At 46.3% G+C, this 18,877-nt stretch overlaps 1 protein-coding gene across 2 annotated transcripts in view; it reads left to right on the forward strand.

The window, feature by feature from the left end:
- Positions 1-14,062: 14,062 nt before the first annotated feature.
- ATXN10 (ataxin 10) overlaps positions 14,063-18,877 on the forward strand; it is a 182,384-nt gene continuing 177,569 nt past the window's right edge. The window contains exons 1-2 of one of the 2 annotated variants that reach the window (XM_060188766.1): positions 14,063-14,126; positions 14,158-14,405. In XM_060188766.1, the coding sequence (XP_060044749.1) occupies positions 14,290-14,405 (116 nt within the window). In that variant the 5' untranslated portion in view covers positions 14,063-14,126; positions 14,158-14,289. Of the gene's footprint in view, positions 14,127-14,157; positions 14,406-18,877 lie in introns of those variants that run through there. The other variant, XM_060188765.1, reaches the window with a different exon arrangement.

The following is an 18,877-nucleotide window of genomic DNA, read 5'->3' on the forward strand; positions in this document are numbered from 1 at the left end:
GTCTCAGACCTGACAAGGTATTCACCCTCGTTCCTGAGCAGTCTCTTTGTTTCCCTCTTCCACCTCTTGGAGGGAGCAGGCACACATCAGATGCCTACTATGTGTCAATCATGCTAACAGCTCATTTCTTTTGTCTTTTTCATAATATGCTTACTGGATAAAGACAGAGAGAAATGGAGAGGAGAGGGGGAGACAGGGAGAGAGACCTGCAGCCCTATTTTACTCCTCGCAAAGCTTTCCCGCTGCAGGCAGGGACTGAGGACTTGCACCTGGGTCCTTGCAGATGGTAACAGGTGCGCTCAACCAGGTGAGCCACTATCCTGCCCTGTTAGTAGCTCATCTCAACAAACATTGGCAACATCCCTCATTTGATTTTCTGAGCCTGAGAGAAGTCCTCACAGGGAGGTGGAACCAGGCCCCACACAGGTCTGATCATGAGGCTGAACTATTTTATTTCTGTCCTATCTGAAAGCTGCTTTCCAGCCAGTCTGTCTCCCCTACACACTCACTACTGTGGACGCCCCCCAGTCTTCAGCAGCCCCCTTCCTAGATCTCTGATGCCAATTTACCTGGAGGATTTTATCTCTGAAAATCAGAAGAAGGGAGAAGGGCTCTAGCTTAGCACTGTTACAGCCAGAAGAACCCAGGAGGATTCCTCACAGGACTAGAAGGTGGGAAGAAAACCAGCCAACAAGAGGAAAAGAATGACATGAACACTGGGGGATTAGAGCTGGGAAGACAGAATAATGGTTACACAAAAAGGCTTTCGGGCCCCAGGCACCAGAAGTCCCAGGTTCCATCCCAAGCACATCACAAGCCAGAGCTGAGCAGTGCTCTGGTCATAATAATAATAATAATAATAATAATTTAAAAAGCAGGGCTGGGGGAGATTGGGACAACTATAATATGATGATTAAAGGTGGGTAAACTTTGGTGGAAATAATTCTGGCGTGAGAAATGTCTGGGTGGAAGTGGCGGCAAACCCTCGTTTCCATGCTCAGGAGAAAGGAGAACAGAATGTGGGTAGAGAGCAGGTTGGGGTGCACCCCTGTAAGTCATTTGGCAGAGGGACAGAACCCCTAAAACTAGGCACTGAAGTCCTCAGAGAGCAGGCAAATGGTGAGCAAAGGAGACAAGACAGGGATACCAGACCTGCACCCCTTCCCACACCTCCGTCTCGCCAGCAGACCAGGTGACCTTCACCCCCACGCCGTGCCACCCAGCCACACCCAGGCTTTCTGTCATCATCTGGATGGTTCCAGCTGCACCAAGAGTCCCACTCCCTGACCACAGCTTCCAGTGCCGAACCCGCTCTGCCCCAACCATTTCCTGCTCTCCTCTCCCTATTCTTCCCACCTGGGCACGTGAGCCCCAAGCCCCCCCAGACCTCCCCACCACTGTGGCCTTCCTTAACAGCAAGGCCCTCTGTCCTTCCGCCCTGCCCATCCTGCCAAACTCCAGCCAGGGATTTGTACAGACACCTGTTCTCCTCTCGCCTCCACCCATGTCTGCACTGTGCTGGGAGAAATCCCAACCAATGGTGTCCACAAAGCCCTGGGGCCCGAGGTCAGCTGCTCGAGGGGCACAGCCTCTCCTCCTCTGTGGGCAGCTCATCCAAACCACCAACCTCTCCTTCCTGCAGATGACTCAGCCTTTGGTTCACAAAGGATGCAGGGAGCTTGAGCATGGAGCACCGTCTGTGCTCACCGTGCGTGTATTTCCTGCCTGTGCACCAAACTGTTTACTGTTGTGTTAGCTCACGGACTTGTGAATGACCTTCTTTATCAACCCCCTCTCTTTATTTCTTTCTCCCTTTCTCCTCCTCCTCCTCCTTCCTTTAGATCAGGAATCAGGGGCTCATTCTCTGCCACTGTGGTCAATCAATAAATGCCCATCGTGGTGGCTAATCACAAGGTTGGTGGCCAAAGCCATTCTGTCACCTCGGTGGGTAGATACCTCCCAGAAGGTATTAGCATATGACACTAAATCCTTTCTCTTGGGCCCCATTCTCTTAGGTTCCTTCATCTTGTCTTCCCCAGATGTTCCTGCTGCTAATATTTCTTCCTAAAAGGGTCCTTGCCCAACCAGCTAAGCTATTTACCATGGTTCCATGTGCTTCAGTCTGTCACAACCTTGGCCACTTGTCCTTCTGTGGGAAATGGTGGGCCAGGTCCACCCTAGCAAACTCTTTCTCTGTTGGTTCCAGTACACATCTCTCAAAATTGCCCCCAACAGGGCCGCACTGAACATTGAACCAAGTGTGATGAGCAGAGTGATAGTTGTCCCCTCAAAGAGGGCCACTTCCCAATCTCTGTGGACATGCTACATACACAGTGAGAGAGACTAAGGTTGCTAATTACTTCATCTTGAGATGTGAGTTTTTTTTGGTAATCGACCCAGCATGACCACAAGGCTCTTTCTTAAAAGTGAAAGAAACAAGAAAGACGTCATAGGTGGAGATGAGGCGATAGGTACGGAGGACCAGAGGGATGACAGTGTGAACACTCAACTCTTCAGCCTTGTCCCTGGCTCTGAAAATGGAGGACAGGACCTTACACCAAGTAAGTGAGTGGTCTCCAAACCGGGAAGGGACCAGGAAACAGACTCCCCCTAGTCTCCAGAAGGCAATGCAGACCTGTCTTGGTTGACACCTTAATTTTAGCCCAGTGAGATCCATTTCAGTCTCCCCATGCTCCCAAACAGTAAGATGATACGTTTGTGTTGTTTCAAGCCACTTCACTTTCCTTTTCTTTTTACTTGATAGGACAGAGAGAATTTGAGGGGGGAGGGAGAGGGAGTAAAGGAGAAAGAAAGATACATAGAGCACTGTTCATCACTCATGAAGCTTCCCCTGTGCAAGTGGAGGTGGGGGGCTTGAACCTGGATCTTTTCGCATGGTAACATGTGCACTCAAACAGATGCACCTCTGCCTGCTGCCCAAGCCACAACATTCAGGATGACTTGTTACAGCAGGAGTCATCACAAACTGATATTACACCAAACAACCACACCTGTGAGCCAGGGTTTTGTTTTTTTTTCCTCCAGGGTTATCGCTAGGCCTGACTGCTAGAACTATGAATCCACTGCTCCTGGTGGCTGCTGCTACTTCCTCTTCTTCTTCTTCTACTTCTTCTTCTTCTTCTTCTTCTTCTTCTTCTTCTTCTTCTTCTTCTTCTTCTTCTTCTTCTTTTTCTTCTTTTTCTTCTTCTTCTTCTTCTTCTTCTTCTTCTTCTTCTTATTCTTCTTCTTCTTCTTCGTCGCTAGGTTAGAGAGAAATTGAGAGGGGGAGGGGAATTAGGGAGGGAGAGAGACAGAGACACCTGCAGACCTGCTTCACTGCCCATGAAGTATCCTCCCTGTAGGTGGGGAGGGGGCGTGAACCCAGATCTTTGTGTGGGTCCTTGCGCTTCGTACTATGTGCACTTAACCACTGCCCAGTCCCCAGAAGGGTATCTTTCCATCTCCGTCTGATCATAAAGAACTCCCATTCGTGTGGAGAGAGAGAGAGAACTTAGCAGTGTGTGTCTGGGGGTAAATGATGTGCGTTTGGTTCACTAATTTTACCTTCCAGCTTTGCTACTGCTCAAACCAGATTTACTGCCTCTGTCTTAAGAAGGACAGCTGTACCTTAGAGGCTCTGAATATGGTCACTAATGTCATGATCAGGCATTCCGTGCTCAGCAGGGTCCAGCAGCATGTCAGGAGTTTGTCTTTTTCTTTTAACAGGTTTGTAGGTCTGATTACATTTATTCAGTTGTGTAATACCCACAACATTCCTGTTTTTAAAACATTTCCATTATCTCTTTCCAAATCCCCTTGGGCCATTTGTAGACTATCCCAGTCACTACCCCAGCCCTAGCAGACAAACCCAGATCTACTTTCTGTCTCTACAACATCTGCGTTACCCAGAAGTCTCCTATAAACGCATTTATGCGATGTCATCTTTTTGCTTGGTATCTTCCACTTGGGCTTCTTGTATCTATCTCCCCAATCTAACTGATCAAAAATGCAGTGCCTCTTGCCTCTGTGTGAGCTTAAGGGAATCTTCAGCTTAGTCCCCCCGCCCCACAGATGTTCTTTGTCTTGCTTCATAAACTCTTACCCTGTGCACCCACAGTTTAATATTTAGCCAGAGATTTAAGCAGATTCTTATCTGGTTTCTGGAGTTCACTCTGTGGAAATTTATCATTTTTATATACGGTTGAATCGCTAACATTTTGCTCAGGATTTTTGAGTTAGTGTGTGGGTCATGAGGGCTATCGGTCTGGTTATCTGCTTGTGCAGTTTTGTTTGGTGTTGAACACAAGGTGATGTTAGCCTCATACACTAAGTTGGGGAGTGTTACTGGCCTATTTCTGACTTTGGGGACTGATACTATTTCTCCCCTACGGGCACTGCAGGATTTATCATGGAAGCAGCTATGCTGCTCTTGAGTTGGTTTTGTGGGAAGACCATGAATTGGCCTGAAAACTTCACTTTGAGTAAAGCCTGAAGAATGGCTCCATCCTAAACAGCCTTTGCAAGTTTCTCCTGAATGATTTTCTGCTATCAGTTTGTCCATCGTGACTTTTCCGATGACCAATAGATGCTTATAGCTAAGAGCTCAATATAGACAAAACCAACACCAGCATACTGTGTAGGAAGTTTAAGTCCATGGAGAGAAGATGGTAAGAGTGCCACTAATCTCTGAATACTCGGTGTTGAGTGACTCACGAAAGCTCATGTTACATAAAGCAGGTTCTGGTCTTTATAGATTATACTTAGCAGACTCCTCTGCTCTGATGTCAGCAGATCTTCTTTCTTGTCTGACCTTCAACCTTCTATGACCTCAGCTGCTAGTGAGGACAAAGAGAAAGTTCTCAGGCAGGCAAGAAATAAGTCTGAGCCTGTGGCTTTTAGTCTCTCCATTTCTTTATTACAGCACAATATACATAGTATAAAATTGGCTATCTTAAGTTTTCTATCTTTTTTTTTATTAGTTACTTGAAAGTGCCTTTCAGCCTTCTCCCATTTTTAGCTTTAACCTTTCTTTCTTTCTTTCTTTTTTTTTTTTGGGGGGGGGGCTACCAGGGCTTTGTGTCTGCATGATTTCACCATTTTGGGTGGAATCCTTTTTTTCTTTCTTTCTTTCTTTTTTTTTTTTGGTGGAATCCTTTTTCTTTCCTTAAGGTAGAGGAGATAGAGGGGGAGAGACAGGGAAAGGAAAACAGAGAGAAGGGAAACACACCGCAATATTCCTCCACTGCTCCTGAAGCTTCCCTGTGCAGGCGCTCCCATGTAGTGGCTAGTGGCTTGAACCCACGTTCTTGCACATGACAATGTGCACTTTACTGTGTAAGCCACTCCCCAGCCCCTAAACCATTTAAGTGCAAAGTTCAAGGGCATTAAATGCATTTCAACTTTCATGAAGTCCAGTTTGTCTATGTTTTTTTTTTTTAATTTCTTTATTGGGGAATTACTATTTTACATTTGACAGTAAATACAATAGTTTGTACATGCATAACATTTCCCAGTTTTCCATATAACAGTACAACCCCCACTAAGTCCTCTGTCATCCTTTTTGGATCTGTATTCTCCCCACCCACCCACCCCAGAGTCTTTTACTTTGGTGCAATACACCAACTCCAGTTCAGGGTCTACTTGTGTTTTTCTGTTCTGATCTTGTTTTTCAACTTCTGCCTGAGAGTGAGATCATCCCATATTCATCCTTCTGTTTCTGACTTATTTCACTTCACATGAATTTTTCAAGGTCCATCCAAGATCAGTTGAAAATGATGAAGTCACCATTTTAAATAGCTGAGTAGTATTCCATTGTGTATATAGACAACAACTTGCTCAGCCACTCATCTGTTGCTGGACACCTGGGTTGCTTCCAGGTTTTGCCTATTACAAATGGTGCTGCTAAGAACATATGTGGACACAGATCTTTTTGGATGGGTGTGTTGGGGTCCTTAGGATATATCCCCAGGAGAGGAATTGCAGGTGCCTATGCTTTCTTTTGTCATCTGTGTAAAGGTGGCATTTTGAGGGAACTGGGGTACCAGACATCAAAAAGTATTCGGCTGACAGGGCTGAAGTGATAGTTCAGTGGAAGAAGAAAAGTGCTCAGGTGGCGCAAAGATGGTTTAAAGCACAGCCATGTCATACATATTCAGCTCATTTAAATCTCCATAACACAGCATATATTTTAAATGATTGGCTTGATGAAGCTGAATATTTACCATTCTTTTTGTTCTTTTTTCCTTCTTATGACTCTCATCTTCCACTTGGGGTAGTTTTTCCTCCTAGTCACATTCCTTATATTATTTATTCTAAAGATCACTTAATTTCTTTTGTCACTGAGATTATTGCTGGTGTTCAGTGCCTGCAAAATGATTTCCACCACTCTAGGTGGTCACTTTCTCTTCTCTCCTCTCCTCTCTTCTCCTCTCCTCTCCTCTCCTCTCCCTTCCCTTCCCCTCCTCTCCCTTCCCCTCCCCTCCCCTCCCCTCCCCTCCCCTCCCCTCTCCTCTCCTCTCCCCTCCCCTCCCCCCCTCCCCTCCCCTCCTCTCCCCTCCCCTCCCCTCCCCTCCCCTCCCCCCTCCCCTCCCCTCCCCCTCCCCTCCCCCCTCCCCTCCCCTCCCCTCCCCTCCCCTCCCCCTCCCCTCCCCCTCCCCTCCCCCTCCCCTCCCCCTCCCCTCCCCCCTCCCCTCCCCCCTTCCCTCCCCTCCCCTCCCCCCTCCCCTCCCCTCTCCTCTCCTCTTCTTTTCTTGGTGGAGACAGAGAAACTGAGAGGGAAGGAGTACAGAGGGAGGCAGAGAGACACGTGCAGCCTGCTTCCCCACTTGTGAAGCTTTTCCCCTGCAGGTGGGGACTGGGGGCTCGAGCCCAGGTCCTTTTGCACTGTGACATGTGCGCTCTACAGGGTGTGCACCCCCAACCCCCACTCATTGAGTCGCCACAGTGCAATTTGGTTTCAAATCTAGAACTTCTATTTCTTTCCTTTATAAGTATACTATATCACTTTTTATGCTTCAAATTCTTACTTGGAATTTTGAATTATGGTTTACTTTTTCAAAAAATTACTTTGTGTTGGTGATTTAATAATGGTTACAAGGTTAGACAATTTCATGGGTATAGTTCACATTGTACCCACCACCAACATTCTGTACTCACCTCCATCTTAACACCCTCTAATAACCACCACAGTTCTCAGAGAATCCAAGAGGCAGTGTGGTTACTTTTTTTTTTCTCCTTCAAGTTTGCGTATTTTCTTGTCTTTTCTTGTCTTTTTAATTTATTTCTTTATTGGGGGATTAGTGGTTTACAGTTGACAGTAAAATACAATAGTTTGTACGTGCATAACATTTCTCAGTTTGCCACATGACAATTCAACCCCCACTAAGTCCTCTGCCATCCTGTTCCGGGACTTGAACTCTCCCCCCACCATCTCAGAGTCTTCTCCTTTGGTGCAGTACGTGTGTTTTCATTATCTATATTCCGTATATGAGTGGAACCATCTGGTTGCTGTCTTTTACAGCTTTACTTAATTCACTAAACACTGCTGTTTCCATCCATTTTGTCCCATAGAGTACAATACCATATTTTAAAATAGCTAAGTATTATTTCATTGACTATATATTCTATAATTTCTTTATTGGGTCATCCTGTGATGGCTGTGTAAGTGGCTTCACTTTTTGACTAATGTGAACAGTGCAGCTATGAACATAGTGGTGCATATATGCCTTTAAGTTAGTGTTTTCATGTCCTTTGAATATATGTCAGGACTGGTATAAAGGGGTCATGAAGTGTTTCCATTGCTCCTTGTTTAAGGGCTCTCTATACTGTTTTTCACAGGGACTGTAACAGTTTGCATTCTCACCAGTAGTGTAACAGAATTCCTTTTCCTTTACATCCTTGCTAGCACCTTTCACTTCCTGTTTTGTTGTTGGAGGCCATTCTCACAGGTGTGGTTTTAATTTACATAAGTGAAGTGCGACATTGCTTCATGTCCCTGGGCCATATGTACATCCCTTTAAGAAAACTCTTTCACATCTTTTGTCCATTTTTTTTTTCTTTTTTAATTGCCACCAGGATTCTCCCTGGGGCTGGCTAGGGACAAATGCAACATTCCTGGCAGCCATTTCTTCCACCACACATTCCCCCCACTTCAGAGCCGCAGGCTAAAGAGTCTTTTTGCATAACCATTATGCCATTCTTCCCCCACCCCACCCCTTTTCCCTTTCCCGAATTTGACAGTATAGAGAGAAAGGTAGTGGTGGGGAGGGAATAGGGAGAGAGACAGAGAGACAACTGCAGTAAGTGCTTCACAGCTTGTGAAGCTTGCGCCCCTGCAGGTGGGGAGTGGTGACCTGAATCTAGGTCCTTGTACATGATAACATGTGAAATTAATCAGGTGCACTACTGCCCAGACCCCCCTTTTTTTTTTATCAGGTTATTTGGGTTTTATTGTGAAACTGTATGGTTTCTTTTCTTTATCTTTTAATTTGATAGAACAGAGATTAAGAGGGAAGAGGACTATAGAAGGGAGAGAGAGAGAGAGAGAAAGAGTCCTGCAGCACTGCTACACAACTTGTGAAACTTTCCCCATGTAGATGGGGAGAAGGGGCTTGAATTGGGATCCTTGCACATAATAACACATGCACTCAACAGAGTGTACCACTACCCAGCCCCTAAAATGTGTGACTTCTTTATAGACATTTGATGTCAATCCCTTGTCAGATGTGAGATATACAAATATCTTCTCGCAGTTATTAGGCTGCCCTTTTAAAAAATCTATGTGGAATTTAAAAAAATTATCTTTATGGGGGGTCGGGTGGTGGCGCAGTCGACTTGCATAAGGATCCCGATTTCGAGCCCCCAGCTCCCCACCTGCAGGGGAGTCACTTCACAGGCGGTGAAGCAGGTCTGCAGGTGTCTATCTTTCTCTCCCCCTCTCTGTCTTCCCCTCCTCTCTCCATTTCTCTCTGTCCTATCCAACAATGAACAACATCAACAATGGTAATAATAATAACCACTACGAGGCTACAACAACAAGGGCAACAAAAGGGGGAAAGAATGGCCTCCAGGAGTGGTGGATTCATGGTGCAGGCACTGAGCCCAGCAATAACCCTGGAGGAAAAAACAAATTATCTTTATTTATTTATTGGATAGAGACATCCAGAAATTGAGAGGCAGAGGGAGATAGAGGGGGGAGAGACAGAGAGACATCTGCAGCACTGCTTCACCACTTGTGAAGCTTTCCCCCTGCAGGTGGGGACTGAGGCCTTGAACCCGAGTCCTTGTACACTGTAACATGTGCACTCAACCAGGTACGTCACCACCCAGCCCCCCTATGTGGAATTTTCTTTTGATGTATAGAATCCCATCTGATTCAGTGTAACTCCATTATTTATTCTTGCTTTAGTTTCCTTTGCTGATGGAGCTGAGCCTCCAAATACATGTTTAAATAAGTACTGTGACAGTTTTCAATAAAATTTATGAAAGAGATAGTGGGAAATATTTGGCTTGTAGTTTGCTGACCCTTGCTCTTGATAATCACACTATTCTCTTAGTTTTTCCCCTTTCCGTGCCAAAATTTTTAGTTTTTAAATATAACAGATATTTATAGCATTGCTTCTAAGCAGAAGACATTGAGAATGGTACTGGTTGGAACGAAGAAGACAAAGTCCCTGCCTCTAAGGGTCTTAAATGCAACAAGCACAGTACAAGGCTGAGAAAAGTCAGTGCCAGCAGACATAGACTGACATAAAATGTTTCCGTAGACCAGGTTATAAAGGTTTACATTTTTCTAGTGAGAGAATCATAGGCAGAGATAGGAAGGATGCATTGTTGGATAGAAGGGCCAGACAAGTGAGGGTTTTTTAATTCACTTGTCAACTATTTTCCGTTTCCTTTAGCAGAATTCAGTTATTTCCTCTTTCTTTTCCTTGATGGGAGCATATGCATTTGGTTCAAATCTTTTTGCTCTGCACTTCTTTTTACCTCTTCCTCAGTTTCCCTTTATCCTCTTCCTCCTTTCTTTTAATTTTTACTTTCGATTGTTGAGTCACCGCTGATCCATTTCTTTCACAGTGGGCTCAAGACATAAACTTCTATCATATATTTCACCTGAAGTTTAATTTATGTACATGAACATGGTGACACTTGCATCTAAGTTAAACAAGCTTATTACATGTAAAAACACCATTTAGCCCAAGTGAAATATTAACTTAGTATTAGTTCTGTCAATTCAGTCAAGGTTGAAATCCTCTAGTTGATTCTGGGCAGTTAACAACACCTATTGTTTCACTAATTTGATACCTTTTTGTTTCTCACACTTGCCCATAGTTCTACTCTGGTTTGTCCTATTCATCTCTCTCTCTCTTTCTTCTCTCTATTTTTTTCTTTCTTCCATCCTTCCTTGTTCCTACATTTTCTGAATTGTGATACTTCCATTGGTGGCATGTTATTTCCTTTCTCTGTTTTAAAAGATATTTAACATTTATTGTTCATTATTTCAACTAATCATCACATAGTGGGACCTTTTTCAGGTGTTGAAGATAAGATGTATTTTTTTTTTAATATTTATTTTATGTATTTATTCCCTTTTGTTGCCCTTGTTGTTTTATTGTTGTAGTTATTATTGTTGTTGTCGTTGTTGGATAGGACAGAGAGAAATGGAGAGAGGAGGGGAAGACAGAGAGGAGGAGAGAAAAGATAGACACCTGCAGACCTGCTTCACCACCTGTGATCCCGGGGTTCGAACCGGGATCCTTATGCCGGTCGGTCCTTGTGCTTTGCACCACGTGCGCTTAACCCGCTGCGCTACAGCCTGACTGCCTGTATTTTTTTTTTTAAGTAGACAAAATCTCTGCCGTCTTGGAGCTTACATTTGCATATAAGCAAGATAGAAATGTAACAACAAACAAAACAGTATGATTAAATTTTAAGCACTGTGAGCAAAAATTCATGACACTCATGAAACCAAATGAGAGGGACCAAAGCCAAATTCTGCTGCACCAGCTTTTGAGTGAAGCAAAGTCTGCTATATTATTCAGGCTTGGAGTTTATTAACTCAGCTCAAGGCCTCCTCTTCCACGCAGTGTCGACTTTTCCTCCATGTGGTGGTGGGAGTGGGTGAGAAAGCCAGGAGTTGGGTTTTGGGACAATTGGGGAGGCGGCAGAGGCCCCTAAATGCTTCAACATCTCACAACTCTTCCAGCCACTAGAACCATGGCTCCCCCTCTAACAAAGTGGTTAATGTAATCATTGTAACAGGTGCTTGGAAGGAGATGGGGATTGGAACCCCAGGGACTCTTGTTTCTAGACTTGCATGCCAACTGCTTAGATTCGAACCAATTCATTAGTCCCTAGACACCCCCACCCCCTTAACCCCCCAAATCAGATTGTCATGCTCAATCTTTCTGGGGCATTGTTCCACCTAGGGATTTGAATAGCATGTTACAATTTTCAAAACTGATAAGGGAAACTCCAAGAAGAAAAGGAACAGTAGGGTAATGGAGGCAGACTGATTAGAGACTGTCTTTGGAAAAACTTTTGGCTTTTGGTCTGAGTGAAGTAAAAATCCTTCAGAGTTTTGAGTAAACTATTGACTTATATCTTTTAAATATTTACTGTGAACAACAAGGGAAACAAAAGGGAATAAATATTTTTTTAAAAGTTATAAAAAAACAAAATATTTGACTATGGGGAGGCCACAGAAGAAGCAGAGACTAGGATCATATCATATTGTTCCAAACAATATATTTGAATATTTCCAATAGGGAGTGTTTTCACAAAGAATTAGCTATTTTTTGTCTTGCAAATGAAGGTAGAACATTCAAGATCTGGAAGCATGGTAATACTTATGTATGTGTGTGTGTGTAGACTAATAACTAACCAGATAGGGTATCTGGTAGACTAATAACTAACTAGGTAGGGTGCCTGCCATGGTGGGTCTAGGTTTGAGTCCTGACACCACTTAGGAGTGACTTAGCAACATGGGCAACTCTGGTGCTATGGAGTCTATCATTCTTTGTCTCTCTGTGGATTAGAAGTGCCTTGGGAATGGTAAAAATCACACATGTGTGAGGTCCTGCACCATCTAAAATTATGTGGCACCTGAGTATGAACTACTGTGCATGACAGCACCTGCCCCCCCCCCCCCCGTGGCCTCCCCAGTCCATCATTCTTATTCTACTTTACTCAGTGAGCTAGAGAAGACAGAGACTGAGAATAACACCAAAGCACCATTCCATCAACCATGGAGTTAGCTTAGCTGATTCCTATCTGCGGTGCTTCCAGAGATGGAACCCAGGACCTCACATATAGTAAAGGCATGTCTTCTACCCATTCAGTTATCTCCTGGCCCTATGACGATACTTTTAACTGTTCTCTGCTGAAGAAAAAAAAAAAGGGGGGGGGGAATTTTGCTTTGTAAATCTAAGGACATTTTGAATTATTGAGCACTTTTAGGTGATCTAATAGGCACAAAGAAACACGTGCGGAACGCTTGAGTAGGGGTAAGGCTGGATTGCAATCTCAAGTAACCCGCCTGTGCATGATACATTTCTCCAGCATACTATTACTTATTTCTATTAAGCAAAAGACATCCAAAGAGTCATATTATATACTCCATTCTCCAAATCACAATTTCAAGGGTCTGCATGTATTTTAAGTGATCCTCATAGTAATTTGTACAGTCCTCCTTCATAGCTGTGCTTGTCTCTTTTTATCTCAACAGTTTTTGGGTTCCTTTAGGATTAGGTCCTAGCACAGGCTTGGCAATCAGGGGAGGGGATGGGATACGGAGTTCTAGTGGTAGGAATTGTGTAGAGTTGTACTCCTCTTATCCTATGGTTCTTGTGTTTCCTTTTTATAAATAAAAATTATAAAAAAAAAGAAAAAAAGAATGCTTGTTGTAAGTACACACAGTATGATACGTGATAAAGGGCAGCATAAAACATTCCTTTGGGAACAAAACGAAAACAAACAAACAAACAAACAAATAAAACCCCAACTTTTAATCCTCTTGGCGGACAACTCAACTTCTTGACTTCTAATTGTATTTTCAGCCCTTGATGAGCTGGAACAAGGTATTCTCAACCCTGGTAAGCTGCCTGGTAAATGAGCATGCATTTACAGGGACATGAGCTTCTAAGGTCTGACTTTTTTTTTTTTTTTTTTTTTTTTTAGTTTTCAACTTGCAGTTTCTAAGGTCTGACATTTTCAGGCTGGTGACAGTGGGCTGCAGTTCCCAGAGGGCAATGACCTACCCACTTCAAAGAAGGGCCCAAGTTTTCCTCCTCCTCCTCCTCCTCTTCTTCAGGCGGAGAAGCAATCACACAAGCCAGACCTTCTACCTTTTGTGCCCCAGAAATAATTTTGGTCCATATCCTTCCAGAGAAGGATAAAGTATAAGGAAGCTTCCAATGGAAGCGTTCTGGGTAGGACACAGAACTCTCCCGGTGGGAACTGTGTAGCATTGTGCCCTTGTTATCTTACAATCTTGTTCACATTTATTAAATCACTAATGAAAATTATTAAAAAAGAGATCTATTTATTTATGGGGGGGAGAGGAAGAGTCAGATTCATGCGATGTCTGGGCTGGAGCACCCCTTCTATTTAGGGGGTGGGGATCCCCACAACCTCCCAGATCAACAGCCCTGTCCTAGGGGCTGTCCCAGGGAGAAGCGTCCTTTACCCACCCCGCCGGGGGCGCCCGCTGGCCCTCCTGCAGGGGGAGACCCTGCCCAGCACCTTCTCACCTGGGGAGCCCTCCTACAGGCGCACCCCCACCCCGTGTCCCAACCCCCCTAGATGTCCCCCTCCCACCTTCAGGGGGTGCTACTCCCACAGCCTTTCCCTTGGGTCTCCCTGCACCCCCCAGACCTTCCCATGGGGGCAACTAGTCTGGTACCGCTCCTCCCTCAGGGCATTCAGGGCGCGCCTTTGCCCCAGGCCCCTGCCCTCAGTTTGATCACCCTCCCCAGTCCTCCCGCCGCCTCGGGCCTAACTTCCGCCGCGCCCCCTCCCCTCGGGCGGGACTTCCGCCCGCGCCCCCTCCCCCGCCGCGAGTCGCCTCCTCCCCCGCCCGAGGCCCGCCCGGCTCGCGCCCTGGTGCTCGGGGACCCGCGGCGGCGGCGGCGGCGGCGGCGGCGGCGGCGGCGGCGGCGCGCGCGCGCGAAGGGGGCGGCGCTCGGCTCCTGTCTGGCCGCCGGGTCTCGCGTGCAGGTCCCGCGGCGGCCGCTCCTCTCCCTCCGCTTCCTCCGCGCCGGCGTCCGGCGCCAGCCGAGCAGCGAGTGCAAGATGGCGGCGCCCAGGCCGCCTCCCGCCAGGGTGTCGGGCATCATGGTGCCCGCGCCCATCCAGGACCTGGAGGCTCTCCGCGCGCTGACGGCGCTCTTCAAGGAGCAGCGCAATCGGTAAACGCCCTGCGGCGGGGCGGGAGCGCGGGGTGTGCGGGACGCCGCACGCGGCCTGGGCCGGAGCTGCTGAGCCCCATCCCGAGGGGGCGCGGGGAGGTTGACACCTGGATGCCCCCGCCCCCGCCCCCGCCCCCGCCCCCGCCCGCCGCTGCAGGTGCGAAGACGCGGGGCGGGAGCCTCCCCCGGGAGCCCCTGGCCGCCGCGCAGTGCACCGCCCCGGGTAGGCCGCAGGGTCTCGGCGGGGCCGCCGCGCAGTGTGCGGGGTGACAGGTCCCGGGAGTCGCGGGTCTGCTGCTGAGTGGACCCTGCGGCCCACTAGGCTCTCCCGCCCCTGCGAGGCCCGCAGAGGTGCCTGGCTGCGACAGACCTGGAATTGGGTTCCTGGCCTCATCAGCCGCGCTTTCTTCCAGCCTTAGATTCCTTGCCTGAAAATGGGAATACGATGCGTACCTCCCTTTCTGGATTGTACAGAGGATTGCATGAATTAAAGCACGAAATAGATATATGCCTGTTTAGTCAATGCTTGCCTGATTGCGTTGTCGTCTTCTCTTGGTCCTCATCCCTCATCTGTCGGGTAGAGTAGGAATATTGTTGGACAGTACCTCCCTCTCCGGTGAGATTGTCAGAAGGATGAGAGAGGATGGTTATTAAAGCCTTAGTGTACATCTGGCATGTTGTACCGAACGAATGGTAGCAGCTGATGTTCTCATTCAGCACATCTATTGATGGTTCCCCAGTTGCCAGGTATTGAAGTCAAACAATGGAAAACCCCGGGCTGGCAAAATAGTTCATTGGGATACTGCACCGCTTTGTCCTGTGCACTACCCAGGTTGGAGCCCAGCCGCCACCACTTTGAAGTAAGCCCTCTGGTCTCTCACTCCCTCTCTGCCTCTTTGTCTCTGTCTCTTTTTATTTTAATTAATTAATTATTTATTTTCCTTTTGTTGCCCTTGTTTTTTATTGTTGTGTAGTTATTATTGTTGTTGTTATTGATGTTATCGTTGTTGAATAGGACAGAGAGAAATGGAGAGAGGAGGGGAAGACAGATAGACACCCGCAGACCTGCTTCACCGCCTGTGAAGCGACTCCCCTGCAGGTGGGGAGCCGGGGGCTCGAACTGGGATCCTCACGCAGGTCCTTGTGCTTTGCGCCACGTGCGCTTAACCCGCTGTGCTACCGCCTGACTCCCTTCTCTCTCTCTCTCTATCTCTCTCTCTCTTTCCTCCAGGGTTATTGCTGGGGCTCAGTGCCTGCAACATGGATCCACTGTTCCTGGAGGCTATTTTTTACCCCCTTTTGTTGTTCATGTTGTTTTATCGTTGTTGTGGTTATTATTATTGTTATTGATATTGTTAGATAGGACAGAGAGAAATGGAGAGAGGTGGGGTAGACAGAGAGGGGGAGAGAAAGATAGACACCTGCAGACCTGCTTCACCGCCTGTGAAGCGTCCCCCAATGCAGGTGGGGAGCCGGGCGGGATCCTTGTGCTTTGCGCCACGTGCGCTTAACCCGTTGCGCTACCGCCAGACTCCCTTCTCTCTCTCTTTCTTAAAATGACATCCCAGAGCGGTGCTATGAAACAGGTTCTTTGCTAGGATGTATATGACATGAACCCCTCCCCCCCTTTTTTTTGCAAGCATGGTAGAGATACTGCAGAGTAAACAAAACTGAAAGATTTAGACAAGTGGTGGGACACAGGGAACTTGTGCGCTGTAGGATAGACTGATGAGACTTTGGCTGCATGGTTTACAGGTGAACAGACTAGTATGAGCAGTATACAAAGGGGCCATATGCTGCTTTTGCAGGACCACTGAGAGGATTAGATAGAGTGTCCATACAAGTATTCTGTCCCGTTTATATAACCAATAGGATAAAATCCAGGACCCAGAGCTAATTTCCAAGGCCTTTCTTGATTTGGTCTGTTGTGAGCAGATTGAATGGGAGGAACATGAAGATTTTTTTCAGGTAGTTTGGAGTTATGGATCAGGAAGAACTCGGGGTACTCTTATGTGTGTGTGGGAGAGGGTGGAGAGTTATGCCACAGTAAGATTAGAGATAGGGATCTAAGAAGCTAATACAGAAGCCCCAATGAAAAATATTTACAGGGTTCACTCAACAGGGGCTAGATCAGTTGGGTTGGTTGGGAGAATGAGGAAATGAAGATGCCTCCCACATTAGATCAGACTTTCACTGGGGCAGTGAATGTCCTTGTTCCAGGGAGTGTGGAGACTGAGAAAGGGGTTTTGGGGTTCAGGGTGAGGGAAGTAAGAGCTCCTGATGGGTTATTGTTGTTACTGGCAGGGAGCTGTGGCCTGGTGCTGTTTCATTGCTTTCTTTAGGCAGCTTTTTTGTCTGCCTGCCTTCCTCCCTCCTTCCCTCCCTCCCTCCTTCCCTTCTTTCCTTCCTTCCTTCCTTCCTTTACCAGAGAACCGGTGGATTAGATTTACGGTGGTGCCAGGGATTGCACCTCAGAACCGCAGGTGTGAAAGTCTTTTGCATAGCCACTGTGCTATCTCCCTAGCTTGATGGGTTCTTACAAGGACCAGCTTCTTGTCCTGGTTTGATCATTGTTTCTTTGTGCCTTTAGGCAGATTGCTGTTTTTCAGGAGACTGTTCCATGGGGTATGGACTACCACCCTACAGCTCCCGGAGGGTCTCTTCAAAGCAATGACAGCAGAGGGAGGATTAGCCATGTCAGGAGCTGCATGGAACAGAAAGTGAACTGAGGAGGACCTCCTTTTGTCCCCTCAAGCAGAAAACACCAATGCTGAGCTAGACTGAGAAAAGCCAGAACAAATGAACAGTCTTAGGTGAAATAATAGACCTTGTGGGCCTTCCCATGTATTTGATGCTACAAAACTAGCTTCCTTCTATGGCAGAGTAATAGAAGTGTTGTAGAGTGGAGAGAACAGTGACTTGGGAATAAGCAGACCTGGACAATAATCCTTGAACTTCTTTTTTTAAAAAAATATTTTATTTATTAATGAGAAAGGAGGAGAGAAAGAACCAGACATCACTCTGGTACATGTCTGCCAGGGATCGAACTCAGGACCTCATGCTTGAGAGTCCAATGCTTTATCTACTGTGCCACCTCCCAGACCATAGTCCTTGAACTTCTTATCTTGAAAATGGGGATGATAATGCTTACTTTGTGGGATTTTTTTTTTTTTTTGGTGAGAGTAGTATATGCATAACTACTTTTTGTATAGTAGATGTCATTTATTTACTGCCTACTATTAAAAATAATTGTGGGCTAGGGAGGGAGATAAGGCAGTGGTAAGTACACACAAGAATTTCCTGCAAGAGGCCCTAGGTTCAATCCTCTGCACCACCAATAGCTAAGAGTTGAACAACACCACGATAGCAACAAGAACAAGCTATACTTGTAGGTGATAATGGAGACCCCGTTTAATCTCCTCCTTCTAGAAAGCAAAGCTGTTTCAAAAGGATGATAATTTATTCTTTTGGATTTATAGGGAAAGGACCCTTGGATCTTGTTACAGTTTTTTTTTTAATATTATCTTTATTTATTTATTGGATAGATAGCCCGAATTTGAGAGGAAGGGGGAGACAGAAACAGATACCTGCAGCCCTGCTTCACTACTTGCTAAGCTTCCCGCCTGCAGATGTGGACTGGGGACTTGCACTTGGGTCTCTGTGCATTATAACACATGCACTCAACCAGATGCACCACCACCGGGCCCCCTTGTTACAATTTTTAGCAAGCTCCAAGAGGGAGAAAATTCTCATTCCTTATAGTAGTTTAATCAATAGATATGCCAGAAATCCTTTGATATTCTTTTTAAATTTTATTTATTATTTTTTTTTATTTAAGAAAGGAGACATTAACAAAACCATAGGATAGGAGGGGTACAGTTTCACACAATTCCCACCACCCGATCTCCGTATCCCATCCCCTTCTCTGATAGCTGTCCCATTCTCTTATCTCTCTGGGAGTATGGACCCAGGGTTGTTGTGGGTTGCAGAAGGTGGAAGGTCTGGCTTCTGTAATTGCCTCCCCGCTGAACATGGGCGTTGACTGGTAGATCCATACTCCCAGTCTGCCTCTCTCTTTCTCTAGTAGGGTGGGTCTCTGGGGAGGCGGGGCTCTAGGACACATTGGTGGGGTCTTCAGTCCAGGGAAGCCTGGTCGGCATCATGCTGGCATCTGGAACCTGGTGGCTGAAAAGAGAGTTAACATACAAAGCCACACAAATTGTTGAAGAATCATGGACCCAAAGGTTGGAGTCGTGGAGATGAAGTGTTGGGGGGTACTCACTGCAGACTCTAGTGTACTTCTGCTTTCAGGTATATATTTTGCCCCAGTTTATGAATACCTGTGAACATATGCTCTATCTCACGGAACCTGGTCTATATCTAGGTTTTGGGACTTTGTTAGTAAGTGAACCACCTGGGATGGAATTAGAGAATACTATGAAAGGAAAGGTCTCACCTGAGTAATGAAGCTG

The sequence above is a fragment of the Erinaceus europaeus genome, chromosome 4 (genome assembly GCF_950295315.1).
Source record: "Erinaceus europaeus chromosome 4, mEriEur2.1, whole genome shotgun sequence".
Lineage (NCBI taxonomy): Eukaryota > Metazoa > Chordata > Mammalia > Eulipotyphla > Erinaceidae > Erinaceus > Erinaceus europaeus.